Source organism: Pipistrellus hanaki (genome assembly GCF_964339955.1).
Source record: "Pipistrellus hanaki genome assembly, chromosome: 10".
NCBI classification, from domain to species: domain Eukaryota; kingdom Metazoa; phylum Chordata; class Mammalia; order Chiroptera; family Vespertilionidae; genus Pipistrellus; species Pipistrellus hanaki.
Window position 1 is genome coordinate 53,270,541 of NC_140512.1, and position 27,972 is coordinate 53,298,512.

A 27,972-nucleotide genomic window follows, 5' to 3' on the forward strand; every position below is an offset into this window, starting at 1 on the left:
TAAACCAGAACCATTGTCTTCAGCTGCTTTTGGGGTTGTCCTGCGTCTGGGCCTGCTGATTCAGAATGGTTAGAGCAGGGAGCACACCTCATGTTCAGCAGGCTCTCCTTTCCCAGGGTGCATAGCTGTCAGTGTGACCCCGACACAGGGCCTTGCCCTCCCCCTGACCTTGTGCCGGCTCTGCCCCACAGGGGACCACCATGTCGTCCAGTTGCAGCTCAAGTCAAAGGAGACAGGCATGACCTTTGCCAGCACCAGCTTTGTCTTCTACAACTGCAGCGTCCACAATTCGTAAGTGCCCCAGCCTCACCCAGCTCCCTGTTCCTGGGGTCAAGGTTCATCCAGAAATAGAAAAACCTACCACCATTCCCAATGAGCTCCTATATAGGGACCCTGCAAGGAGGCCTCCTTCATCCCAGAAGCTGGCAGGCCTCTCTGCTGGTACCCATGGGATTCGTGGAAAAAGAGTGGACCCTGCTGGATGGAGAGCTCCTGATCCCTCTCCTATACATCTTCTCTGGCAAAACTCTGTCTCACCTTTTGCACTTCCCCCATCTGTTGAGGAGGGGGCACATCTCACCTGAAGCCTGGAGAGAGGAGGGGTCTGACTAGGGAGGAAGCCCTATGTCTGGGAGGGCGGTAGTCCAACAAGTCACTTCCTGCTCAGCTCTGCACAGGGTGCTCAGGCTGGGTCAGGATACAGGCTGGGGCTTTGCCCTGGGGTCTTGTTTGGTACAGCCTCCCTTCCCAAGGGCAGGTGAGGGGCAGAGGCTCAAGCTCAAAGTCAGACCAGCTGGAAACGTAGTCTCTCTGTGCCCTAGTGTCCTCTGGAATGGGGAAGTAGTAGTTTTTCTAGGGATGTCACCCAAATGTTGAACCGCCAACATGACAAGAGCACTGTCCCTGCAGAACAGTCGCTGGTGGGGACGGTGCTGGTTGCTGTCCTGCCCCTCGGCCTGCCTGGCCCACAAAACAGCTGCAATGGCTGGAAAAACTGGGACCAGGAGAGCAGTTAGAACCCTGTCTGGCCCATTCATTGGGCACTCTCAAATTTTTGCTGTTATATTATTACTTCCTTCCTAAGATGATGGAGTTGGAAAAGGTACAAGTCGTGGGGTTTTTTTGTTTTGTTTTGTTTTGTTTTTGTTTTTTTCACCATAGAAACCTTTCTCCAACCAAAATTAGGTGGAAACCCCAATAAACATAATAGGTGTAAGTAGGAACTGCTATGGTTGAGCATTGAGGGGGCCTGAAGACCTCTCTTTAGGAAATCCACATGTCTGTTTCCTCACACAGTCCCAAAGAAGCTCTGTGGAACCCCTGGGTTCCATTGAGATCAGTTTGAAAACCCTGCTTGTTTTAAAAATGCCGTTCTATTTTCCTCTCCATATAGGACAAGCTACTTCACATAACCAAAGACATTTGGGGGACAGGTGGAATTTTAGGGTTTCACCATCTGATTACGGCAGCCATTGAACCTGAGCTTGGCTCTCTTTGGGGCCCCAAATACTAGTAAGAGGCAGCCAGTCCTTCCAGCCAAAAACAAGTGTTTCTTTGTCTGGGTTCTTTGTCTGCCTCTTGCCATAGGACTTCTCATGGCTTTATCACTCCCCTTTATCCCCTGTAAGAAAGCAGAGCAGTAAGTAAATCATGTGTGAATTTCCATGCCATCCACAACATGAGTGTAAGCATGTGCTATGTGCAAGGCAATGTGTTACTCTTCAGACAGGTAATCAAAAATTAGTAAGACCAAAGACTCGATCCTTGCCCTCCAGCAGTCACGCCTAGTGGACTAGTGGATGGACTGGACAGTGAATAAGCAAAATATAACACAAGGCCAGGACTGCCCGGAGACATAAACAAAGGGCTTGGTGGAATGAGGGTCCAGTCTGACCATTGGTCAAAACAAGAGGAGGGTTGGCCAATAGGAGGAAGAGAAAGTGGTACTCCAGGTAGAAGGATGGAGCCTGGCATGGCCGAAGCACCCAACACCGGTGGGCCATGGACCTGGACACCAGGGAGGCAAGGCATTTGGGATTTACGCTTTGGAAGAGGGAATCATGTTGGGGTTTTAAGCAGGAAGGAACTTCTATAAAGTTGCCTTTGTTTCCTGAGGGTGAAGTGTAGAGGTGGGGTTTCCATCCCACTGAGGACAACCTGCTTTTGCCAGGGAGGTGGGAGGGTCCATATGGGTGCTAGTCAGCCGAGAGAGAGCCTGGAGCCAATTTGAACTAAAATTCAATTTCTTTGTTTGCTCTAAATTTCATGGGCTCTCTGGATAAGCCCCTCTCCTCCAGGCTTACTATTCCCCAATTCAGCAAAAGCGGGTGCCATGCTATAGAAATGGAAGGTGGTTGTTGAGGCTCTTGGGGACCAAGGTTGTCAACTACATGAGTGAAAGGGAGGAAGCCAGAGATTCTTGGCTGCCTGAGGACTTAAAGAGAAAAGGGGTGGGTTTCTATAAAGTTTGTTCTTCCTCAGTATGTGAGGGTGGGTTCTCTTACTACTAAAAAATGTTTTCCTCCACCCTAGAGTTTAGAAGGACCTCTATTTTGGATTCACCCAGGTTCTCTGATCTATGCCTCTTCCTCTTCTGTGCCCAGGTGCCTATCTTGTGTGGAGAGCCCATTCCGCTGCCACTGGTGTAAATACCGACACGTCTGCACCCACGACCCCAAGACTTGCTCCTTCCAGGAAGGCCGAGTGAAGCTGCCTGAGGTAGGCCCGGAAGCCAGAGTGGAGGGTACTGCTTGCTTGTAGCAGGGAACACACAGGCAGGCCTTCCCTTAAGGAGAGAAAACAAAGGCAAAACCTGCAGGATCCCCCGCTTGTCCCCAGCCTCTAATCAATCTTAAGGGACCACGTTATGAAAGCAGTAATAAGCAAAGCTCTGCACTGGGATCCAGGGGCTCAGGGTCAGTCCTAGAGGTTCAGTTCCAGACAGAGGTGTATTCAGGTCTCAGGTTGCTCCAGCAGGTGAGTTCTAGAACAAGTCCAGAGAAATGAGTATGTGTGTGTCCTGGAAATAATTGTAAGCACACAACGAAATTGTGCACAGATTCCTCAGAGCACTGCACAGAGCAGAACTGAGAGAGGTTTTTTGTTTTGTTTTGTTTTTTTTAATGTAATAAAATGAAGAGAGATAGAGAATGAAAGGATGGTCTCCTTACTCAGAGCAGTGGTTCTCAAATTGTGTTCCCCAGACCAGCGGCATCAGCATCACCTGCAAAGCTATTAGAAAGGCCAAGTCTCCCAGCCAGCTGGGTGAGAACATCTGGTTGGGGCAGGGTACTCTGTGCTTCCACCGCACAGGCCAGTTTGGGAATCAGGAGACGGAGTCGGGCCTCATGGCTAACATGTTATGTCTCTTTCCCCTCCTAATCCTTATTCTTATCCTTGAAAACAATTCATCACTAGAAATACTCTGTGCCTCTATTGTTTGTGACCTTTCTTAAAATGTAAGTGTGTGAGCAAGGACCTCAAAGATAACAGGTATAAAAACACTTTGCAAAAGTCTGCTATTGTTCAAACGGATGGTGCTTGTGTGACTCCTGCCACTGGGCCAGTGGTTCTGAACAGAGAGATTACTTTAGAATGCTGTGATTTAGAATATGCATAGACCACACATGTCAAACACAAGGCCCTTGGGCCAAATCCAGCCTGCCAGGCCTTGCAATGTGGCCCGCACCGCGCTGTCATCACTGCACTCCGCTGTCAGTTTATGACATTGTCAGTTTATGACTGTTCAGTAAACCATTCAGCCCGCGATTTAGGCTGGATTTTAGATTTTGGCCCCTTCTCTGATTGAGTTTGACACCCCTAGCATAGACACACAGAAGAAGAGGTTGTGGGAGCCCCCAGACATAAGCCCATCCTCCTCCCCGTCTCCCCCCATACAATGGGGTTTGTCTGTGGCTGGCAATGGTTGCTCTGGATTCCTGATCCAGAAGAGACCCAGACAAAGGTTGTCCCTTTATAGAGTGAAGGAGGAAAGAGGTTACATCTTGGCTTTAAGTAGGGTATGAATCTAATGTTTGTGTCCATTTTCTGCTCTTTAACTAAGACTCAATGGATCTAAAGCTAATAGGACACAACATATGGATTAACAGCCAACGGGGTCCACCTTGGCATAAAGAACCTGATAAAAAGTTGGGTTGTGTCGATCCTGGGCCTTTATCTTTGGGCATGGGGTCAGGAGCAAAGGGTTGGTTCACCCACCAAGACCAGGTGCTGAGAGCCTAGGAAGCAACCTCTTATTTGGGTCAGAATCCTGCACGTTTCTGGATGGGAGCAGAGACACAGGCTTTCCACCTCTCCCCACTTCCAGAGATGCTTCCCATGTGGAGAGGCCCTGGAAGGAAATGAAAGCAGAGACATTTGAGCTATCTGGTGGATTTCAAAGGCCCCTAATCACTTAATTACTTTGAAGCAGGTTTTCAAATCTCTGCTTTTTCTTTCTCATTTGCTGCTCTCATCCCAAGTTTCTTTCGTTTAAATATATAAAAGGGACTTGCATATGCTGCTCAGAAAGAGGAAGGAACTAGGAGAGAATAAAACAGAGCCCACCATGTTTCCCAGGGCAGTGCAAGGATCCCTACAAAAGAACAAGTCTTCAAGGACTCAGGTTGCCAGGCAGGCACACCGCCTGTATGCACTTGAGACTGGCAAAGGCTGCTGGGGATTCAGGGCACTTCAGAGGACTTGGTGCCAGGACGCCCAGGAGAGGGAGAGGCCTGCGGTATGTGACCATGGAGGGGTGTGGAGATGGACTGACCTACAGGTCGACCCTCAGCTCTTCCTATTTCACTCGAGCTGTTTATGGTGAGCCTGGCAGCACACTTGGAATGGCCATGCCTCCCTTACACATTATTGAATGACATTGACTTTGGCTCCTCTTTTTATTGGAAATTTATTTTCAGAGAAGGAAACATTAAGGATGTGCTTCTGGTCCAGGCTTGCAGGCTACCTTCTATTCAGCTCAATATGAGGACCATTTGGAACATAATATAGAGAAGAGAGGCCACATTGACCACCTCATGATTGTCATTGGAGCAGCATCTTCCTAGAGAATGCACCAAACGGAAAGAAGTTGATAAATATCTGTAGACTGTCGACTGGTCTAGCTATTTTGGGTCAGTGGAAGGAGGTTATTGTCCTCAAATTTAAAAGAAAGCCCCTGGCTACTAATGGAAATATGGTGATTTTTTTTTTTTTTTTATGTTGCAGTTTTGTTTTCCATATTTTTGTTCTGGGAAGAAATCATAGCCAGAATAAGGGTTAATAAAGAAAATCAGACATTTGAAAGGTGATTCTGTGGAAGCACCTGATATAAGTGTCCCTTCTCTGTGGCTGGGGGAAAGCTTGTCCACAGCATGGCACTCTAAGCCCTTGCTGGGCAACACCATTCATCCTTCATTACCCAGCTCCAGAGCATGTCCCACATGCAAGGCATTGTGGGAGACTTAGAGGTATATAAGAGATCTGCAAATCTGTATTTAGACAAAGAGCTGCTGGTCACAGGATCTATAATAGGAGGTGGAAATTAGCTGGAAAGCATCTAGGTGAAACCCATCCCACAAAATGGTCTTATTGGGTGAGCATTCCAGTGCAGGCTTAGGTCTCCCAGTGCTACCAACAGAGACTCCATCAGCCTCGGGCCTGCAGCCCCCAGGGCATCCAGGTGCAGACTACCCTCCTGGATGAAAGGGAGACCCAAGTCCAGTGGTTCCTGTGGAAATGCCTGGGTGTTCATTTCCTTTTAACGTTGAAGTGCGGGGATCCAGACAGGGTCCTTTTGTTGGCCATCGGGGATGCTGCCAGGTGCCTTTTCATCTACCCAGCCCCATCCTGAACTCTCAGAAGGCTTTCCTCTGTGCATCTTCCAATACTGGCTTTGTTGACTGTCACCGGGGATGTTGAATTACCTTTATTATTTCCTGAACAAAGAGTGCATTCAGGTGAAGTTATGGGTCCGGAACGGACAATTGGTCAATCATTGTTGTTATTATATTAATGGCATGTATTCTAGCATAATTACAATGATTACAAGTAGAATGACCAGTAACATATGTCCTTTGTGGTAACTGTATTCCAGTTAAAGGGAATGATTGTGTTTCAACTAATGATGGCATTGTGATAGCCACCCTGGGTCTTTAGATCAGCAGCCAGATCCTGTGCACCAAAGAGAGAAGGGAGAGGGAGGCAAGGGAGAACTGAGGTGGATGAGAGGGTCTTCCTGTTCTCAGTCCTGTTCCCCAGTACCCATTGAAACTCCTCGCTGCCCATGGAATGGCCTTTCACTGGGAGCTGTGACCAGACCCTCCCCTCCCCTCTACCTAATGGGAGAAGTCACTGGCCCCCAAGTGGCTTTGACATTCCCAGGCCTCTCCCCCTGCTAACCTGAACCCCCCATCAGGCCCACACACTTAATAGCAGCAATCTGTAGGAAGCAAAGGTGAGTATCCACGGAAAAAAGCAAATTCATTGACAAAAATGTGTCTGCAATGGACTCGTTTACTGTTATTTCTCACCTAAACTGAAAAGCAGAGTGAGCTGCAGCTGGATGGTCTTTGCCAGGAAGGCAGAGCACATCGGGCCCACGGGGCCCCGGGCTCAGAGGAGATTCCCGTAGCCCCTCTCATCTTGAAGTTCAAGCAGAGTTTACTCCAGAGAACAGTTGTATGATCAGAAGAGGCTAAATGAATTCTATTTGATTTCCAAAGCTGTGCTTGAAAGGCTCTCCCAACCTCCCTGACAGCCCCACTGCCCCTGAGAGGACATCCATACCCAGAACAGATATCAGGAAATCTGCTATCCCAGGGGCCGGTCCTCTCTGGGACAGAAGACAGTGCCAACCCCTGGGCTGCTGCTTGCTCCTGGTGCTGAGATGAGCCCTGTGCGCTCAGGGCGGCCAAAGGCACTCACCTCCGCACAGGACTCAGGGGAGTCCTTGCAGAGGAGCCATTCCTGGGACCCAACCCAAAGGAACAAAACCACTTTGCCATGCCCTTCACCCTCTTTTGAGAAAAACACAGCCAAACGCAGCTAAAGCACTTGCTTCCAATCAGTGTGCAGCCCCCACTCCAGGTATTCCATTACTGGGTTGCCATTTCTCCAGACAATTGCACTTTCCATCAATCTCGTCTGCCCCTCCCCCCTTAAGGTTATGGGTATTTCCTTTCTGTATTATTACTTTGCTTTCTCCATAAACCGGCCCATCGTAGATCATGCTAATGGCATTATGAACTTGGGGAACAGCAAGAAAATATATGGTGCGTTACATTTTTGTATTGGGCATCACGGGGCTGAGAAGGTGAGTGTAAATTTGGGGGGTTGGCTTGCCTTTGGAATTGATGGGGGTTGAGGTGACATGGAAGGGAAAGGTGACCTACAAATCGCTTATTTCTTAGCTGCCCCTCGGTGCTGCCCCAGCTCAGCTCTCCCCCCCCCCCCCCCATAGCACCACAGTCCCCCAATCCTGCTGTGACAACAACCAGGAGATGAGAGCCCCTATCTTGTAATCACACCAGGGGCTGTAAATCCATAGCCTTCCGCCCCTCCACAGGCAGCACCAGCCCTGAAGGCAGCCTTTCCCTCCCAGCTCAGCAGCAGTCTTTATGCCCTTGTTCAATTATTTAAATATGCAATGAGACCTCATCTAAAGCAGCCATTGACATGCTGGACATGGTAGGCTGGGAAGCATCCTTTTTGCTTTCATACTTTTCCTTGGCGTTCCTTCTCAATTAGCAGTGGAGACCACAATATGCACAGGGCTGGACAAGTGACCTGGAGCCAACAGAGCCGCCTCCTGCAAGCCAACACATTGAAGGTTTCCTTGTGCCTCAAGCCACTGCCACTCCCCACCCCCAGTCCATTCTTACAACTGCAGAATGTAGCCACAGGCAAAACAGCCTCAGAGGGGATCTCATTCTCAGGGTATGCATGTGTTTGCCTCCAAACCATCTTGCTAAATGCAGGTATCTCCCACCCTCTGAGAGGGAGCTGGCCTTTTCAAAGGATTATTCAAAGAAATATATTTCTTGAAAAGAGAAGGAAGTACTAGTATGTTTGAGGAATTCCAGGTGGGGGCTGGATAATCATCTGGGACGAAAGTCAGATGAGCAGGGCTAAGTGCTTTTGTTCACTGTCATTGTGGGAACAGAACGGAGTAGGTAACTGATGTCCTGAGTTTCTTTATCGTAAACACCAATGGGGGGATCATATGTGTTGTGCTATGAAACAAGAAAGCACATGGGAACATTTGTGTCAGGGGATGGAGGTGGCAGAATGTACATTGGACTGAATCCTTATACCCCTTGTTCCATGTTAACCATGTTCACTGGAATCATAACATCATACTCTGTCTACCTGCCTGTACCATGGTACCAATTGCATTATACCATTTACTATAATATTAAAATACTCATGGTAAGTGAATAGCCACTTCCAGGAGGCGCTCCTGCCCCATAAGCCCCCAACCCTTCCAGCAACCATTCAGTTGGTCAGTGTTTAGAAAACCACACTTTGAGCTAGTGCAGCAGGCATGGTTATCCCCATTTTAGAGATGGCAAAACTGAGCTTCTGGAAGGTTATATGATTGTCCCAGATTATCTATTGGGTTAGTAATAGAACTGGAACCATAAAAATCATCTAATCCAAGCCAGCCCCACAGGGTCTGAGGGACTTGCTTGAGTCACTTGGTTGTCTGTCTGGTGGAGGTGTGCCTCAGAGCATGTACAACATGCAGCTTCAGGATGTCACCTTCCAGAGGAGTCCCCAGCTGTTAGGAGAGCAGTGGTCAGAGCTGGAACCCCCCTACCTGTTCCCCTTGTGTTTGGGACACTTGTCACACTCCACTTCAGATCTGAAGCCAAGAAGGGTGGAATAAGCTGGGTAGCAGGAGGATGGGGTGTGTGGAAAACACACAGGCTGGAGCAGGGGAGAGGGATCCTTCAAAAATGCGGTGGGAAAAGAGAGTTGATGGAGGGCCAAGGTGCAGCCTGAATTGAGAGACAAAGATGAGGAAGGAACAAACACTTGTTGACTGCTCCCTCGCTCCATGCCAGCCACTTTATGTATGGCAGCTCACGGACTCCCCCAAATGCCCTTTGGAAGAGGAGTGGTTAATCCTCATGCCTCGTTAAACCAAGCAATGATTGGCTGAGACAATAGCAGGAGGGAGGCAGATTTGTACTGGTTCCCCAACTCGGCTCTTTCTAGTTAAGGAAGCTCCAAGGTGAGGACAGATGTGGCCGACCTGAGCTCCCAGACAGTGGGCTTCAGACAGGAGTCGTGAGAAACATGGAGGTTTCTTTGAAGTTCCCAGGAGCATTAGACCTCGGGGTGGTCTGTCCTGGGATCTCTGCATGAGGCAGGGCAGGATCAGGGAGCTGGAGTGGGAGGAAGGGGCAGTGTGGTGGCGGTCCCTTCATGCCTGTTGCCTAGGAAAAACTTGCCACATTACATTTCAATTAGGAGGGATACCAGGGTCAATCAGCAGTGCCGCCAGAGGAAAGTGGGCCCAGCCCAGCCCTGGGCCTCTCCAATTATTATTAATGAACTTACTCTCAGAGCTGCCAACCTTTTTATATGCAAACTAAGGCTTTATGGGGCCACTGACAATCAGGACTCATTAGAGAACTCATAACAAGCCTCAGTGAGAGTCTCACAGGGGGAGAGAGCTTGTGCTTTAGCCTGTCTCCTGGACTTGAATCAGTGTGCCCCCAGGCAAGGTTCCAGGCCTCCTCCAAGCTCCCCAGTCCTGCTGGTCTCAGGGAGATCCTTGCTGGCCCACCACCCCATCCTGAGGTGGTCCCACCCACCGGTAGGAACTGACCTCTTTCATTAAGAGGAGGGAAGAGGGGTGAATTGGCATCTGAGTTTGTTAGCTGCCAGCACGGCTGACACAGTCATTGTTTCTCCTCTCCCTGCCTCGGTTTCTCCTTTGCAAAGTAGAGGAATCCCTTAGGTTGGTTCTAAAGACTGTGAAGCTCTAGACACCCTCAGTGTACTATTCACGAGCGGCAAGGTTTTGCTGTGGGACATGGAGGTGAGAGTCCAGCACTGCTGCTCCAACTCCAGATGCAGCCAGACTCTCCCATGCAGATGTGGATGGAGCAGGAGGAAGGCCAGGCTCGCACATGCTCTAGGGGAGGAGGGCTGCTCAGGAGTAGAGTGGAGAGGGGAGTCAGGATTGGCCTGGACCCTCAGCTCAAGAGATTGTCCCTCCTGATTCTCCAACAAGTCCCGTTTCAGTCCTGAGCATCATCCTTTTTACAAACCTGCTCTTGTCTTTCGTGCCCTGCACTCTCATCTTACTGGGGGGACTGCGGGGATGGCAGTTGAGATAGGGGCCCAGGATGGAGCTACTAAGACTCTCTCTCTATGTGGGCCTCAGGGCCTTGTGCTGGTTCAGCCCCCCAACCCCTCCACTGCCTGTCTCCCTGCTGCTCCCCTTTAAAGGTGGTAAAATATACATGCTAAATTTACCATCTTAGCTGGTTTTAAGGGTGCAGTTTAGTGCCATTAGGTGTATTCACGTCGTTATTCACCATCCACCTCCAGAACTTTTTCATCTTCCCCAGCTGAACTCTGTACCTTAAACAAGAACTCTCCATTTCCCCATCCCCCAGAATCCACCATTTTGCTTTCTGTGTCTGTGAACTTAAGAACTCTAGGGACCTCATAGGGGTGGAATTGTGTAATATTTGTCCCACTGTTTCACAGACTGTGACTGACTTGTTTCATGGACAGTGGTCGGCAAACTGCGGCTCGCAAGATACATGCGGCTCTTTGGCCCCTTAAGTTTTTAGCAAATGCCAGCTTAGGAGGACCCTAATTAAATTAATAATAATGTATCTATCTATATAGTTTAAGTTTAAAAAATTTCACTCTCAAAAGAAATTTCAATTATTGTACTGTTGGTATTTGGCTCTTTTGACTAATGAGTTTACAGACCACTGACTTAGTATAGTGTTTTCAAGATTCAGTCATGTTGTAGCGTGTGTTAAAATCCCCTTCCTTTTTTAGGTGAAATAATAATCCATCATATTATACATCACATTTTGTTCACCCACTCTTGCAGTGATGGGCAGTTGGGTTGCTCCCACCTTTTGGCTCTTGTGAATTTGCTGCTCTGAGCATGGGAGGTACCAGTCGATTCCCTGCTCAGTTCCTTTGGATGCACACCCAGGAGTGACTGCTGTATCTGCTCCCTCCTACCTGCTCTTCAGGATAAAAGTGCAGGCAGGGAAGGGAATCAGTTTATGGCTCTGCCCCTCACCCCACTGAAGCAAGGCTACAGGGTGACCAGGAAGGACAGCTGAGACCACTCCAATCATGGCATCAGGACTGGCCAGAGCTGAATAGGTCCTTGGGTTCTCTCCAATCAACAGATAGGGAAATCGAGTCTCAAAGTGGGGATGGGCTCTGCTTAAGGTTCCATAGCTCATCAGATGCTCAGCAAGCCCTGAGGTCTTCTCGCTCCCACTTTCAATGACAGAGGGGCTCACATGTGCTTTCAGACCCCGGAGGGATGGCTGCCAAGTTGCCTGATGGCCTCCCATCTGCCCTCCCCCACAGCCTCCTCTGACTCTCTGCTGGGGAAGGTGCCGGGGTGGGGGTCAGCATCTAGTGAGATGTGTGTGCCATGCTTTTGATGGCCAACTTGCCCCAAAAGTGCCACAGTGATAGGAATCAAGGAATGGTGGACCTGCTAGACACAGGGAGCCCAGGCCTTGCTGGTGTTTACAGAAACCCTCACTCTTGCCCATGCCAAGCAGCCAGGAATGCTGACTTCTTCCACCCACCTCTGAGAACCCAGAAACAAGCCAGCCTCCACCCCTCAGCTGGGCAGAGCATCACACTCTTTATGGCCCCCATTCTCTCCCAGCCTTTCCTGGGCAGAGCTGACTGCCCAGGACACGGGGCCAGTGATCTGCCGCCTCTATTTCCAAACGTCCTTGGGTCCTGCTGGGCTCTGGATGAGAGTGCCCATTGCTAGCATCTGGTCAGCATGCATCTGTTCTGAGGGGCGTTTCCCTGGGCACCCCAGAGTTATGTCAGAAGGTTCTGGATTTAAAGGGTCTCTGGGCCCATTCCAGAACTTTCCCAAATGCCAGGCTCAGCCCATGAATGGAAGGCTCTGATGGATCCTCCTGCTCTGGCCCAGGCTCCCATTCCAGAGCCGCAGCCAGGGCGTTGCCTCACTCTGATCTGCCCACGTGGTCCCTCTGGGCAGCCTGAGACTGATCAAGGGTTCGGCAGCCCAACGTGCGAAGGGTCTTCCAGCCAGCCTTGTTATGTCTGCTAGATAGGAGGGGTGCCCGAGGAGGCCTCCAGGAGTGTCAGAGTCTGGAGGCCATTAAAACGGAACCTGGAGGACAGGGTCAGCCTCTGGAGAAGTGGCCTCGAGATGGTGACTCTGGGACCCGGAATTTCTCAGTCCCCTTCCCTCCTACAGAGGCTGGGGGTGGGCACTTGTGCCCAGGACTGTTCAGGGAGAGAGAAACGGGGCAAACATGTGGGTTAGGTCTGGAGAGGCTCCAGATAAGAGCCTTTGGCACCTCTGGCTTCCTGCTCCCGTCTGAGCCCTGCTCTCTGTCCCCAGGACTGCCCTCAGCTGCTGCGAGTGGACAAGATCCTGGTGCCCGTGGAGGTGATCAAGCCCATCACGCTGAAGGCCAAGAACCTGCCGCAACCGCAGTCCGGGCAGCGCGGGTACGAGTGCATCCTCAACATCCAGGGCAGCGAGCAGAGGGTGCCCGCCCTGCGCTTCAACAGTTCCAGCGTGCAGTGCCAGAACACCTCTGTGAGTGCCAGCCTGCCCATCCTTATCTCCTCCAGAGCCAGATGCGCTCAACTCTACAGGGCTTCCCCAGACACCCCCAAACTGCTCACTTCTCCCCACACTGCCCACCACTCAGCGAGGACTGGGCTCCAGGGCACCAGTGCCTGCCAGAGTTGCGGCCCAGTTGTGGCCAGGAGAGTGCTCTGCCCAAGAGAGGGGCTGAGGGGAGGGGATTTGGACAAGCCATGGGGCTGCTGAGCACTGTTTGTGGGCAGCAACTGGCATGTCCACTCTCCGTGAAGGAGCTCTGGGGACCCTGGGCCCCGCCTTCCTGCCAGGGCTGAGCCTAGTGCCTCATGTGAGCCACAGAGGCCCCACTGCCTTCGTACTGGCACTGAGGCCGTGTCCCAGCACAGGAGGCTTCTGAGCCAGACACGCACCCACAGGGGCTGCTGGCGGGTGTGCTGCTCAGGTCCGCACAAACCCTACCCACTGAGGAAACCCTCGCTCGGCTGCCACCTGATTCCTGGGCACCATGCACAGAACCCTCTCCAAGCATCACTCCAGCCATCACCTCCTCCCCGCGGGGCCTTCCCAGTCAGGGCTCTGCCTGCTCTCACTCGCTTTCTGGGCTACGTCTATGCACCCAGAAGCTCAGAGACAAGCATTGCCCTTGGAGACGTGTGACATTTTCTCTGTATAAAAGAGCAACTGGAGGCCCAGAAGCAGGAGCAGGTCGAGGTTTATGGGGCTGAAAGTTATACAATTGGGGACCCTCTTTAAGAATTAAATCTAATAACTACAGAAGTAAATGCCGAGGCAGGCCTTACAAGGCCTGCAGCTCCATGTGCATTGGAATACCCACCAACCCCCTGCCTAGAGGGTAAGTGACATGGATATACAGCTACAGCTAGTGAGTGGTTGGCCGGGCTTGGATTTGAGGTCTCCTCTTGTGTCACATGGCCTGCATTCATCCTCCTCATCGCTTCCGTGGTGAGTGTGATTGGAAATGAGATGCGGAGCAAAGCATTTTGGGGGAGAACTCCACTCTCCCTGCAGGAAGCCATTTGGGGCCAGTGGCACTCAGAGAGGCCCACATGCTTGCCCACGGTGGCTCAGCATTTCAGGACTGAACTGACAACTGATTTCCCAACCTTGGAAACCCCGGACCACAGCTCCCCTGGCGGCCGGCCTGGTTTTCAGAGTTCTGCGGTGCCCCAGATTAAACCTGCAAGCAAAGGGGATATTAAACACCTCCGCTTTCCTCCTAAATCCTGAGGCCAAGCGGAGGAGCCCCAAGGGTTTGGCTCAAGTGGTTCTCCCCCAAATTAGCAAGTCCCTGAGGGAAGAGAGCCAGAGCCCCACATCTGACTCAGCAGAAGGCAGCTGGGGATTCATACCCTGAAGAAAACCGCCTCATGCCCCAGGGAAGCTGCCCCGGAGATTCAGGCCTCAGAGGTGTCGGGAGGCAGGGCAGAGTCTGCGGCCTCTGATGAGTCTTCAGCTCCCCAGATGTCACAAGGCTGGGCCCCTATGCTTCCGCTAACTCGGTTTAATAGGCCATCATAACCCAGATGACAGCCTGAGTTGGTCCCATAAGCCCCTGGGTCAAAACCCCGTCCATCCTAGGGGACTAGCGTGTTTCCCAGCGGCCCTGCCAGAATTGGAAGCTGATTGTGCTCAGATAACCTCAGCATTTCCTGAGCCAAGGCCTGACTCCATGAATGAGCCCTCTGGGGGTCCCAGGGAACTCCCTGAATGTGGGGGTGAAATCAGAGCCTCCTGGGAACAAGGGCTGGGGGCTGGGTCTCCTCGGGACACTGACGCACACCCCTTGGGCAGTACCAGTGCGATAAGCAATGGCAGTGCTGGGCTCCTAACACACCCCCTGATCAAAGTTTGAGTGAAAATTAGCAGCGGAGCACTTTATACCCCAGCCTTGGAGTTACCCCGGGAGCAGGGGCTGGTCTGCATCAGAGAGGGTTGTGAGGAAGTTAGGTTGTTTCATTGCCTAAGTGAGCTCTCTGGATGGGGAGGATGGGAGAGGCTGTAACAGAGAAACCCTGGGTTTGTGATGACAGAGAGGTGGGTGACAGGTCTCAGAGAGCAGACAAGGAAAAGAGACACAGGAAAACCTGGCATGGGCGTGATGCTGGGCTGGGTGGGCAGGCAGGTCGCTTCCAGCCACTATTTGGGGACAGGCCCTGGGCCAATCACTGCAGCCCTCAGGGAGCCCAGAGGGACAGGGCAGCTCACAGACAGTGTTGGAGGGAAGACAGTGTGGGCATTCTGGAGTAAGTGGGCCATAGCAGCAGCAGGCTGGCTGCAGTGCGGGCCGAGATCCTGGGGCCCAGCCCAGATTCCACAAACCCATGGAGGCCTCCCATGTTCTCTTGGTGCCCCAACTTACCACATGCTACACAGGGGTGGTGAGGCTGGCGGGGAGGTATTGTGCCCTTGCTGCCTCCTGGAGCATAGCTGGGAACTGGTCTGCAAGGCTTCTGGGGCCCTGGACACAGATGCATGGGCTTCTTATGTTGCTCAGATTTTTTGTTGGCTTTTCAGCAAAATACCTCAGAACTCAGGACCAAAGAGTGGTTGGAGGAAAGCGTGTCCCAATTGCTCAGAGCTTATCTTTTTGCTTCAGGAGGTAGAGAAACTGAAGTTCACACTTCCCAAGGTTACGATCAAGGTCATCCACTGGCAGAGAGCCAGACTTGATTGAGACACTTAACCTTCTGGCCCTTGGGAGCCTGAAACACTCTTCCCTGGGCTCTGGGCTTTGTGCAGATGAACTGCCCACTGATTGCCGAGAGCTATATAATGCTAAGTGCACGGAGGTGGGGAGCCAGTGGTCCAGACTCCCCAGCTGTCTGCCTGACTCGCTCTCCCTGGGGGGGTGCAGGTCATGGGCAAGCGAGGGTGTCCAGGAAGGAGAGTGGCTTCTCTAGAGATCCAGCAAATGGTGGAGGGTTCATAATTCCATAATAGTTGATAATCAAGATCCCAGGAACCGGGGAGAGAAAGAGAAAGTAGCACTCAGCATATTTGATCCCTAAAGTCTTCTTTATTTTCAGTTTTCTTAGGGGAAAAAAATATAGGTGTACACACAAGTACATCTGAACATACAAGCATTCTCATATGCATACACCTCCATATGTACCAGGTGTCTGGTGCATAAACACTCAGTAAACAGCTGCTATTACTCTTCCACATAAATATAAACACAGGGAACACAAATGTATTTTGCACAGCATCCCTGACGTTGTGTAAATACTATACACAGTAACACTTGAATGCTCCTTCCACTCAACAGCCCTGTGCTCCGGGCATTGGATGGCTGTCTCTGACCCTCTCAGTGTTGCTGTGAGGTAGGCACTGTTTGCAGTCCCACTGTGCCCCACTGTAAAAATGGGACACTGGGACGTAGGTCATTTGCCCACAGCTGGGCACTGCAGAGTCATGGAAATACGTGTGTGCATGTGCACATGTATGAACAGGCAGATAATACAGTTCTGTGCACTGACCTCTTCTCCCATATGGACACATTTGTAAACACAGACACAGACACACGTGGCTGATACAGGATTTCCTGCTTTGTTCTGTGAGGGACTTCAGGTCCTTCCTGAGAGGGGCCTGAAGGCTCTGTCCATCTTTGTTCAACATGCCCCTGGCCATGAGCTTGTTAGTATCTCTTTGGGTCCTGGGCAAAGCCTGGCAGAGCCAGAGCCTTCTAGCCCACAGCCTGGGCCACCCTCACCATACTCCCCCATAGGGCCGTGGAGGAGGGAGATTGGAAGGCTGGGGCGTGGAGCTTGACTAGGGGCGGAAATAGGGAGGGAGGTCCGGAAGGGAGTTTCTCCCTCTGTCCCCCTCCACATCTCTCCACCACCAGCAATAGTAGAGTTGCTCACCCAAAGTGCTCCCCATCTCCTCAGCCTCCTTCAGCAGGTCTGGGTGGGGCCCTGGGACTTGCCTCCAGTGGCCCCCTAGATGATTCTGAGGAAGGTGGTCCAGGAGAACCTCCAGTCGAGTAGAAGAGATTTTGTGAGAAAACTCAGGATCCAGCCTGACCCAGACGCAAAAGACAAATCTCTGGGGAGCTGATGACTGAGCTGTGTGGCAAAGAGCTTATGAGTCAGCAGCTGTGTTCTGAGCTGATCCAAAAACCCCACGGTTGTTTCTGCAGGGCGGGCTAGGGAGCTTGGCTTTGTTCTCCGGCTGAGCCCAGACCCTGGTCCCGGCCCCAGTGTTGTCAGTCACAGGGAGGTGCTGTGAGAGGGTGGATGCTCTGTGAGGAAACACTGACCGTGGCTCCTGGCTGGACACACTCACCAGGGAGTTAGTGAGGAGTTTCAGAGCGTAGGGTAGACCCTGGAGAAAGCTGTATATTGTGGCATAAGGGCAGCTGGGCACAGTTCACATTGGAGCACATTCTGGAACTCAGGAATCTGGGGTGGTTTCTCAGATTAGGATCCTAACTTCTTTAGAAGCCTCTACAGATTGCCTACAGAAGCAGAGGCAAAGAGGGCAGGCTCCCCAGCTGGTGTGTCCACAGGTTCTGCGGCCCCCTCCCTGGTGAAGGTGCTGTGCTAGCTCTGTGGGGATGGTGGCTGCCTGTCATAACCATCCACACCCCCACGGCCTAGAGTGCCAACCTTTAACCCTAAGTTAAAAGAGCCTGTCACCCTAGCTGATTTGGCTCAGTGGATAGAACATTGGCCTGCAGACTGAAGGTCCCAGGTTTGATTCCAGTCATGGGCACATGCCCCGGTTATGGGCTCGATCCCCAGTAGGAGGTGTGCAGGAGGCAGCCAATCAATGAGTCTCCTTCATTTCTGAAATCAATTAGATATAGATATAGATATAGATATAGATATAGATATAGATATAGATATAGATATAGATTTAGATATAGATATAGGTATACGTATACGTATACATATACATATACATATACATATACATATAGATATACATGTAGATATACATGTAGATATACATGTAGATATACATGTAGATATAGATATACACATACACAAAAAATACACATATACATACACATATACATATACATATATTTTTTTAAGTCTGTCAAACAAGTTCCCTGGACCAGAACTTCCAACAAGTCACCAGACCTCAGCTTCTCCTGCATAGAAAGCCTCTCAGTTCTCCACCCCATTCCCCCCTTCCCCCCATGGAGGCAGTCTGTGTGGTGATGAGAAAACACCAGGGAGGGTTGGAAGTGCTGCTGGGCAGGCTCTGAGTTCCGCAGTCTCTCCTCTGAGATTGAGAAATGCTGCTCTCAGAAGGCAGATGGGGGCTGGCATGCCTGGGGACTGCCCTTCCACCCTCCGTCCCTGCACTCCTCCCACCTCTTAGCACCAGTCCCAAAGGCTGGACTCCATTAAACTTCCTGGGGAAAGCCCAAGAAGGTCTCCAGCAAGGTGCTTGAGTAGCTCACTCAAAGTTGCTCCATGGAAGCTGCGTTCCAAATGGGTATCCCACCCAGCCTGGCCCTCCCCTGCTCTCACTTCCTAAGCCCTGTGCCCTGTCCCTTGATACCTGCTTCCCCACCCCGCCTACCCACAGATGTGCATGCCTGTGCACATGTGCTACACACACACACACACACACACACACACACACACTCAGGACCAGTTTCTAGCCCCTTGTGCTCTTTAGGGCCCCAGGCTGAACATCCAGCCCCTCTGGAAACCTGTGATCCAGCTCTCTTCTTTCCTCCCCACCCTGGTTGCAGTACTCCTATGAAGGGATGGAGATCAACAACCTGCCGGTGGAGCTGACGGTCGTGTGGAACGGGCACTTTAACATCGACAACCCAGCTCAGAACAGAGGTATGCAAGGTGGCCCGGGCGGGGGCAGGGGTGAAGGGGAGAGCTACTCTGCACTCGTGGGCAGGTGTCATTCTTCCCCCACCCTCTGCCCTGAGCCCACACTCCGCAGCCTCTCCACCATCCCCACTGCTCTGTGACTTGTAGGGCACGGGCTCAGCGTGGGCAGCGTGGCCCCTGGGAGAGGAGCAGTGAGCAGGGCTGGGTGGAGGGAGACTGGCCTTCCCAGTCCAGAACCATCACCAAAGAGTGGGACTGTGTTCCTTGCCACACTCCCCGCCCCTCGTAGCCCTGACCCCAGCCCACTCTCGCCCTTTGCCTGCAGTTCACCTCTATAAGTGTGGAGCCATGCGCGAGAGCTGCGGCCTGTGCCTCAAGGCAGACCCTGACTTCCAGTGCGGCTGGTGCCAGCTCCAGGGCCAGTGCACCCTGCGGCAGCACTGCCCCATCCACGAGAGCCCGTGGCTGGAGCTGGCGGGCCCCAACAGCAAGTGCACGAACCCTCGAATCACGGAGGTAAGCCGCTGTCTAGGGGTCCTTCCTGGGGCTGGCCTGAGGCCATGCCTGGCCAAAGGAAGGTGAGAAAAGAGAGGGGCTCCACTGTCCAGTTGGAGTCTCCACGGAAGCTGTGTCAGAAAGGACTCGAAGTCCTCACCACCTTCCATTTGTCTCTAAGAGTCTCTCTTGGTGACCAAGCTGAGACACTCCGTCAGCGGCAGGCTCACCAAGCAGTGGACCCATGACAGAGGCTGTGTGGGTGGGGGTCAAGGGTTTGAGTCCTGGCTCTGAAAGCTAATTGCTGGGTGGCTCAAAGCTAATTCATCGCTGTCTCTGTGCCTCAGCTTGCTCACCTGTGCAATGGGTCTGGTTGACCAACTCTCTCACAGTGTTGTAAGGATGGTCGAGCGAATCTATGCCCAGCCTATAAGGATCTTCCCATATTCCTCCTCCTGTTCATCATCATCAAAATCATCGCTGTTCATGGCTAAGCCCAGGGAGTCACTGCCTCTGGGGTTCATTTAGGTCTTCATCTCTCCACTCCACATTCCAGCAACCCCTCTAAACCCCCCACCCAGAGCCCTTAACAAGAAACCACCTCGGCAGGTGTGACTAACAGTGTGATGGCAAAAATGGAGGGGCTGGCTTTCTTCTTGGCCCGAGACCAAGAAAATTGCAGAGAGGAGATGGCAAATGTTCGTGAGATGGAGGCTGTTCACTGGCTCATCCTGGCATCGGCCCTCCCAGGCCCAGGGAACCAAGGGCTGGGCCAGAGGTCAGCCTCCTTTCTCAGGATGACAAGCCGGGGCTGGAAGATCATGCAGCTGCTGCCGGATACCAGCTGCACTTTGAGGACTGGCTGAGCAGGCATTTGAGAAGAACACGGACTTCCTCTTCCTGCCTCCCTATATCTGCCCAACTCCCTCACACAAAGATGGGTCTCTCTCTACAAAGAGCCTTTGTTTCCAATGCAAGGAGAACATGCATGTGTAAACCCTCACACTCATGTGCACACTCATTCACAGACATGCATGCCTGCACGTGTAAGAAGCAGGAAGTATCTTGACTTTTGTATGTGAACAGCCTCCCCCTGGCAAAGCTGCCACCCTGGGGCACTCTTGTCTAGAGTCCCGTTCCCACCTTTCACTGTCCCCCCAGATGGAACCCCCCTGTGGCCCTCAAAGCGGGGAGAAAGCAGGACCTACTAAGAAGTGGCTTATCTGAGTCCTTTCTTTCCAATGTGATCCCCTGACATTGGCCAGGATCCAGGCGCTGACTTTCAGAGGCCCCAGGAGTGGGAAGTGCGCCTTTCTCTGTCTATCCAATGCCAAGAAAGGCTGGCACAAATGTCTCTGCCACTAAGGTTTCTACTGCGGATGCCACAGCTAGACCGTGTGAACTGGATGGAGCCCCTCCCTCAAAGCAGGCCCTTGTTGGAACTTAACATTCCAATCATGGGTTTTAACGCCGAAGGTGACATCTTCGGAGGGACAGCTAGACATTTTGGCCAGTGTATGAGGCTGACGTCTAATTAAACAAATATCCCTTAGAAACCAAGTCAAACAGTGAAGGTAAAGGGGTTGTGACAAAGGGCTCTGCTAACTCCTGGGAGCTGCTTGGCGAGTTGGAGTTTGCAGTACCATTACAGCTCAAGAAACAGCGAAGCTGCTATTGCAAAGTCCACGGGAGAAGTGAGACGCTGCCCTTGCTCTCAGAGGCCCTGTCTCTGAAGAGGAAGCGGGTGGGGGATAGAAAGATGAGATCAGACACAAAGGTTACCTTGAAAGGAACACAAAGAAGGTGCCTTACAATTTCATTTGGGGGAAGGGGAGGGGACAAGAGAAGGATAAGAAGAAAGAAAATATCTGGTTAAGGAAAGTGACATGAGAGAGAAGGGTCTTAGTTCCCATAGTGTGGAGGGTTGTGGGTTCACAGGAGGGTTACCCATGCAGCTTGAGAGTGCAAACCAACACAAGCAAATACCCAAACGCTTTATTATTAATCCCCATTTTCAATAAATTACCCAGTAATGCTGAGGATCACGTTCTGCTCCCTCTTCTACGAAATAGGGAAATGAATGAGGGTCTTTGATCACTGCTCCTGAACCCACACCCAAACCGGGACTGCTCTGCCAGAGCTCCTGCCCACTGGCAATCCCAGATCCGGATGCCCTGGGGATTGGGCAGCAGTGGGAAGAGCTGATCCTTGGCCATCAGCAAGGGGGTAATGGGTTCGTCTTGGTGCCTGCCAAATCACCATGCTTCCTCCCTCCAGATAATCCCAGTGACGGGACCCCGGGAAGGGGGCACTAAGGTCACCATCCGAGGAGAGAACCTGGGCCTGGAATTCCGAGACATCGCCTCCCACGTCAAGGTGGCCGGTGTAGAGTGCAGCCCCTTGGTGGATGGCTACATCCCTGCCGAACAGTAAGTGGTCGTGACCTGAGACACAGACCGGTACTGGAGGGGAGGGAAGATAAGCCAACAACAAGTGGTCTTAAAGCTTATGGAGGTAAAAGGAGAATGTCCTTAACATTCTAGGGTGATGGGGTAGGACTCCCACACCTGGACCAGCCAGCTGCCATATTGAGGGAAGTGTAAAAAGGGGGAAAGGCTGGGAGAGAAGTGATTGTTACCCCCTTGGGCTATGGGGGTGAGTAGGAGTGAGGCAGAGCAGTTAAAATCTGTGAGAGAAGTGTGAGTTTTATGGCTTATCCCAACTCCCTCTGCTGTCCCTACCGCCCCATGCATGTCCTGCCCCGATTAGAGTAGAAATGAATCTTGTGCTACCCGGTATGGAGACAGAAATGAAACTCCACACGCCCTGGCAGGCCTGTGGGTACTTTGGATAGTTAGTTTCTCTTTGTGAAATCTGCTGGTCCACTGAGAGGATCATTCAACAACCTACCTGGCCTCTAATCTACCTGGTGGAAGAGGTTTGCAAGTCACATATTGCCTTGTAAATAAGTAAACACAATTTTCCAGCCCAGCAAACCCAACCATGAAATCTTACCAGCACAATGGAATCTATTTATGCCATCTTCGCTGCCCCTTTGGAGTGAAACCTTGCTACCTGACCCGTGGTCATAAGTTGCTGACTCTTTGCAAGGCCTCCCTGAGCTAGGTCAGTGCCCTTTATGGTTCTGCTCACTGGATCCTGCCCGGATTCAGTGGTTCTGGAACCATCAGTACCACCACCACCAGTTCCTCCTGAGTTCCATCTGCTCTTCCTAAGGCGTAGATCAGATCATTGAAGGCTCCAGACTTGGTAGCACTCCCCTCCCTGGTCCATCGTCGCTTATTTATCTGAAGATCATTCTGTGGCTTTCAACTTTCTTAGCTCTTGCTAGGACCAAACTGGCTGCTACCATATAGCGAGGTTTGGGGAACTCTGAAATGTCCTACTTGGGACCTGACATTAAAAATATTATAAGCGCTAACGGGTTTGGTTCAGTGGATAGAGCGTTGGCCTACAGACTGAAGGGTCCCAGGTTCAATTCTGGGCAAGGGCATGTACTTGGTTGTGGGCACATCCCCAGTGGGGGGTGTGCAGGAGGCAGCTGATCGATGTTTCTCTCTCATCGATGATTATAACTCTCTACCCTCTCCCTTCATCTCTGTAAAAAATCAATAAAATATATTTAAAATAAATAAATAAATAATATTATAAAGCCTTGGCTGGTTTGCTCAGTGATTAGAACATCAGCACTTGGACCAAATCAATTTGTCTCTCACATGTGGATTTCTCTCTCTTTCTCTCTCTCTCTCTCCTCTCTCTCTCTCTCTCTCTCTCGCTCTCGCTCTCGCTCTCGCTCTCGCTCTCGCTCTCGCTCTCGCTCTCGCTCTCTCTCTTTCCCTTCCTCCCTTCCTCTCTTCCTCCCTTCCTCCCTCTCCCTCCCTCTCTCTCCTATCTCCCTCCTCCCTCTTTTCCATTTTCTCTAGAAATCAATGTAAAAAATATCCTCGGGTGAGGATTTGAAAACAAACAAACAAAAAACTTTAATACATTAAAGTCACACTATTGAAGTATTGTGGTACTAGTTAGATCAGTAGAATCAGATAAAACACCCAGAAAAATAATCCTGATGTATAAATATGTAGTATGTAATAAAAGTGACATTTCAAACCTGCAAGGAAAGGAAAGATCATTCTGTAAGTGGTGCTGGTTAACTCCCTGAAAAAAAAAAAATCAGATCCTTACTTCACTATATAATCTAAAATAAATTCCAGACAGATTAAAAAGTTAAGTGTAAAAATGAAACTACGAAAGGATCACAAGAAACACAGGTGAGAATTTATCTAATTTCAAGAAAAGAAAGCTGTTCTAAGTATAACTGCAAACGAAAATTATAAAGGGAAAGATTAGAAAATTTGAGTAATAAGACTTAAAGCTTGTGCCTCAAAAATCATTGTAAGCAGAATAAAAATGTGAATGATCGACTGGGTATATGTTTATGCCCTATTACAGTTAAGAGATGGTTTTATAAATAAAAATTAAAGAGGTTTTACAAATAAAAGGCAAATATCACAAAATGAGCAAAGTGCATGCAAAAGTCATATAAAAATGTTTAACATCAGTAGTAATCAATGATATGCAAATTAAAACAACAAGGAACAATGTCTGAAAGCCAATGCCCAGAACAGATGAGAGGCATGACAAATAGCATGTTCCTACATTCTTGTCGGGAAGGTAGATTGGGATAAACTTTCTGGAAAGCAGTGTGGAAATGGGAGTGAAAAGTCTTTAGCCTGGCCATATTACTTCTGGACTTTTCCCTTCATAACCAGAATGCACAACTATTTATTTGCATGAATGCTTATTTTGGATTTATTTATAATAGTAAAAATTTAGAGGCAGTTTGTGTGTTTTAAAATAAGGAATTAATTCACTTAATAAGCTCTTTTATATGCATAGGATAGTCAACTACAGAGCCATTAGGTCTGATACTATGGGAGAATCATAACCAGGAGTGCACTGGATGTCTATTAAGGGAAAACACAGGTTACCAAGCAGAATTCGGATTCTAATTAATTTTATGAGAGAAAATCAAATTGGAAACATGTACACAGACATGTGGACAGTGAATATTCCTGGATGATGCAGTTGGGGGGTGTATGTAAGGCAAGTGTTTTTATGTACTTTCTGTTTTTGACACTGAACATGTATTGATTACATTACCTTCACAGAAGGGCATATATTTGTGCTCGACTCTCACCCAGAAGTTCTTTCTAAGACAAGCACAGAACCCAGGAGCTATAAAGTGAAAGAACAAGCAATGGACCACACAGCCACGTTTAAACTTTAGGCTTTTGGGTGCCAAAAGGTGTCATAAACAAAATTGAAGCAGAGGTGACCAATGGGGAGAAGAGAATGCAAAACTTATTACAGACTAAAGTTAATGCTCCCAGCTCAGCAGCTCCTACAGGAGGGCAACCCATTCCAAAATGAAGAGAGGCTTCGGACAAGTCCGAGGAAAGGCTATGCAAGATTAACACACACATGCATGTGTGAAAACACGTGCACCCTCACCAGTAAGTAGGGAAATAGATGGTACAGTCACAGTGTGAAACACTGTGAAGCTGTCAAGGGCAGATGGTGTGAACAGTGACATGAAGGAAGCCCATGCTGTATTGTTGAGCCTGACAGGTTAGGACAGTGGATAATTATGTTTCACTTTTATTTTTTAAATCACGTATATGTTTCATTATATATACTCTGTATATGTATGTTTGTATATAGCTGTGTGTGTATATATAACATTTTGGTTTATGTGTATGCATATATCAAATATAAATATACATACATGCATGTGTATGTGTGTATACATGTGCAAATATATATAGTTGGGCAAGTTGACTAACTTTGCTGTGCCTCAGTTTTCTCATTTGTAAATATATATATACATACATATATAAATACACACACACACACACACACACACACACATATATATATATATATATATATACACACACACGCATATATATGCACAGGTCTAGTAAAAGGCCTGGGAGACTGTATATACCAAACATGTAGAGAGGTTAGGAATAAAATAAGGGACACTACTTTTTTATTCGCACACTTCTGCACTATCTCATTCTCAAAGGGTATGAACAAATTTTGCAATTAAAACAGTAAAAATTTATAAAAAGGGAAAAATGTATGATTCCTCCCAACGGCAACATGCATGTCTGTTGACCTGCCAGGCCCCTGGCTGGGGCTGGGAGCAGAAAGCCCTTGGTGAGGCAGGCCATGAGTTCCTACAAGGACCTGAAAACCTTAGGTCTACTCCCTGGCTCCTGTGTGGTTTGCTGTGGGCCCTTGGCTAAGTCATTGTACCTCTCTGGTCCTGCTAGCTCTGTCCGCTAAGCTGCTTGACTAAAATTCACAGTAATTCATAACTGAGTGGTTAATTCATGAATTAGAAACTGAGTGTTGGGTTAGAACTCTCCCCTAGGCTCCCCACTTACAGAGGGCCTCCAGGGGATCCCTGATCATGTTTCCTCATTTCCTGACAACCCAGCAGGACGCCTGCAGGAAGGAACCTGGGGTGTCTTTTACCTCCTCCCCTGCCCATACCTGAGATCCTACTGCAGAGAATGGGGCCAGGGGCCACGGCTTGGAGGCCTGTGACTGTCCTGTGACCTGGTCTGTCCTCTCCTCCCTGCAGGATCGTGTGTGAGATGGGGGAGGCCAAGCCCAGCCAGCACGCCGGCTTCGTGGAAATCTGTGTGGCCGTGTGTCGGCCTGAGTTCATGGCCCGGTCCTCGCAGCTCTACTACTTCATGGTGAGTCCTGGCCGCCAGCGTCCTGGCCAATCACAGGCCGCAGGCCTCATTACCATGTTCACTGGCCCATCTAGATGTCTGGGGTGGGCAAACCGAGCAGCACCAGGGAAGATGCTCTGGCCACAGCCCCAGCATCCCCTGTGGAGGGGCAGTGTGGCATGGAAGGTGAGAGAGTGGTCCTGCCTCAGGACTCCGGGATTTGAGCACTGTCCCTGCCACTTACTGCATGAACCTGGGCAAGTTGCCTAACCTTTCAGTCTTCATTTCTAAAACAGAATGATAACAATGGCATCTACCCTAAGGTACAGTTGTGAAAATGGCATAAAGTAGATGTACCACTTCTAATATCAATTTCTTTATGATTTCTGCATTTGCTGCCGGGGCTCCTGTGCCCTGCCCTGTACACTGACACCCAGCACTTCCATCCCACCATCCTCACTCATCCTAACTTCCCCACTCACCACCATCCCTATCCAGTGACTTCCTGAACGCCCCTCGTTATCCTACATCTTACCTGCATCCCACTCTGCCTTCCTCTCCCCACACCATTATCTTTCCCACTCTGGCATCCCTTACCCCTCCACAGAGAGGGTGTCACGCTCACTTGCCCACTTCTGCCCGAGGCCTGTCACCCAGGCCCTCAATGAGGACTGTGACTTGGCTTCCTCTCCTTCTGCCCAATCACCATGTCCATGTCCTGAAGTCTCACTTTCCCCATTCTGCACACAACCACAAGGACCTCCTTGAATCCTTGCCTCTGTCTGAACTGCTTCTAATCCATCCCCATGGCCAAGTACCATTTTTAGTATGTCAGCTTCGCCTCATGAAGCGCCCAGGGAGCCCATTGCCTCTAGCTGTCTCCCATGTTCTTTGGTCGGGCCACCTGGCCTAGCCAACACCAACTGCACCAGGCTTCATGTGGTCGACCCCTTTGCCTTCTCCATCTCCTCCCCTGCATTGCTCTAAGCTATATCCTCCCATTCTTCCTGCTCACGACCCAGTCCTCATCCCTCTCCTGGGCAGGTGCCCTGCCCCCTGGGACCTAGCATCTACCTGCACTGGCCTCGGTGTTGCCCCGTGGGGCCTTGCCCCTCTCTCAGCCCAGCCAGTCTGTGCAGATGAAGCCCAGGCTGTTGATCTCTGTGTCAGCTGCTGGGGTGCTTTAAGCGAAAGGCTCTGCCACCCCCAAGCTACAATAAATCATACCCTGCAGCTGGGCACAAAGCTGCCCAGGAGACTCTCGCTGCAGCTGGGCTTGAGGATCACAGGCCTAGGGGTAGTGTTTATTGAGTAGTTGCCACCTGCCTGCTGATATCTGCTTCCGGGCTCAATTCTTATAACATCTCTGTGGTAGATGCTCCAGAGCCCCTTCTCTCCAAGGGAAGGTCTGTCTTGCCTGCTTGATGGCTTCTACCTGGAGCAGGATGCGGCTGGATGGCAGATATTAAGATGAGGCTCCATGGAAGGAGCCATGGAAAGGCAGGATCTGCACAAGGCAGAATGGTTTTCTGTGTGGCTGCTGAGTAGTGAGAGGTTGTCCCTGGGATAAGGGATGACAGGGAAATGCACTAGAAGGTGGGAGCAGAGGGAGGGAGAGAGGAGGAATGAAAGGGGAAGGAGAGATGGGCAGAAAGGCAGGTCAGGAGGGAGGGGAGTTGCGGCCCGCAGGTAAAAGCACTGGCCCGGTGGGTCCCTGGGACTTGAACATTTGCATCATTTTTCTATGGAGGGGCGTCTCGAAGAACTGCCCTGTGCTACATGTTCCCTGGGGAAGATTTTCAAGGAGGAGGAATGGTGTAGGGACCTGTCTCCCCCCTAGACCCCACGCTGTATTTACCTGGCACCTCAGAGCATCTTGTAGGTGGAACAGCCTGGGTCCCCGCAGGAAGCCCATAGCTCCTCTGGAAACTGGATTCCGCCAGGAGGCCCCTTCCTAGGGCCAACATGGGGATCAGATTCAGGTCTCCCTCAGTTTCCCTCCACAAATCAGGCCAGACTTGGTGGCACATGTTGGCCTTGCCACAAGTCTGGTCTCTGGACATCT

At 50.5% G+C, this 27,972-nt stretch overlaps 1 protein-coding gene across 3 annotated transcripts in view; it reads left to right on the forward strand.

Moving 5' to 3' along the window:
* Positions 1–27,972, forward strand: part of PLXNA4 (plexin A4) — a 402,577-nt gene that overhangs the window by 317,782 nt on the left and 56,823 nt on the right. For all 3 annotated transcript variants that reach the window (XM_084897228.1, XM_084897227.1, XM_084897226.1), the window contains 7 exons: positions 192–291; positions 2,604–2,718; positions 12,608–12,808; positions 18,549–18,645; positions 18,968–19,158; positions 21,415–21,566; positions 25,811–25,928. In XM_084897228.1, the coding sequence (XP_084753354.1) occupies positions 192–291; positions 2,604–2,718; positions 12,608–12,808; positions 18,549–18,645; positions 18,968–19,158; positions 21,415–21,566; positions 25,811–25,928 (974 nt within the window). The remainder of the gene's footprint in view (positions 1–191; positions 292–2,603; positions 2,719–12,607; positions 12,809–18,548; positions 18,646–18,967; positions 19,159–21,414; positions 21,567–25,810; positions 25,929–27,972) is intronic.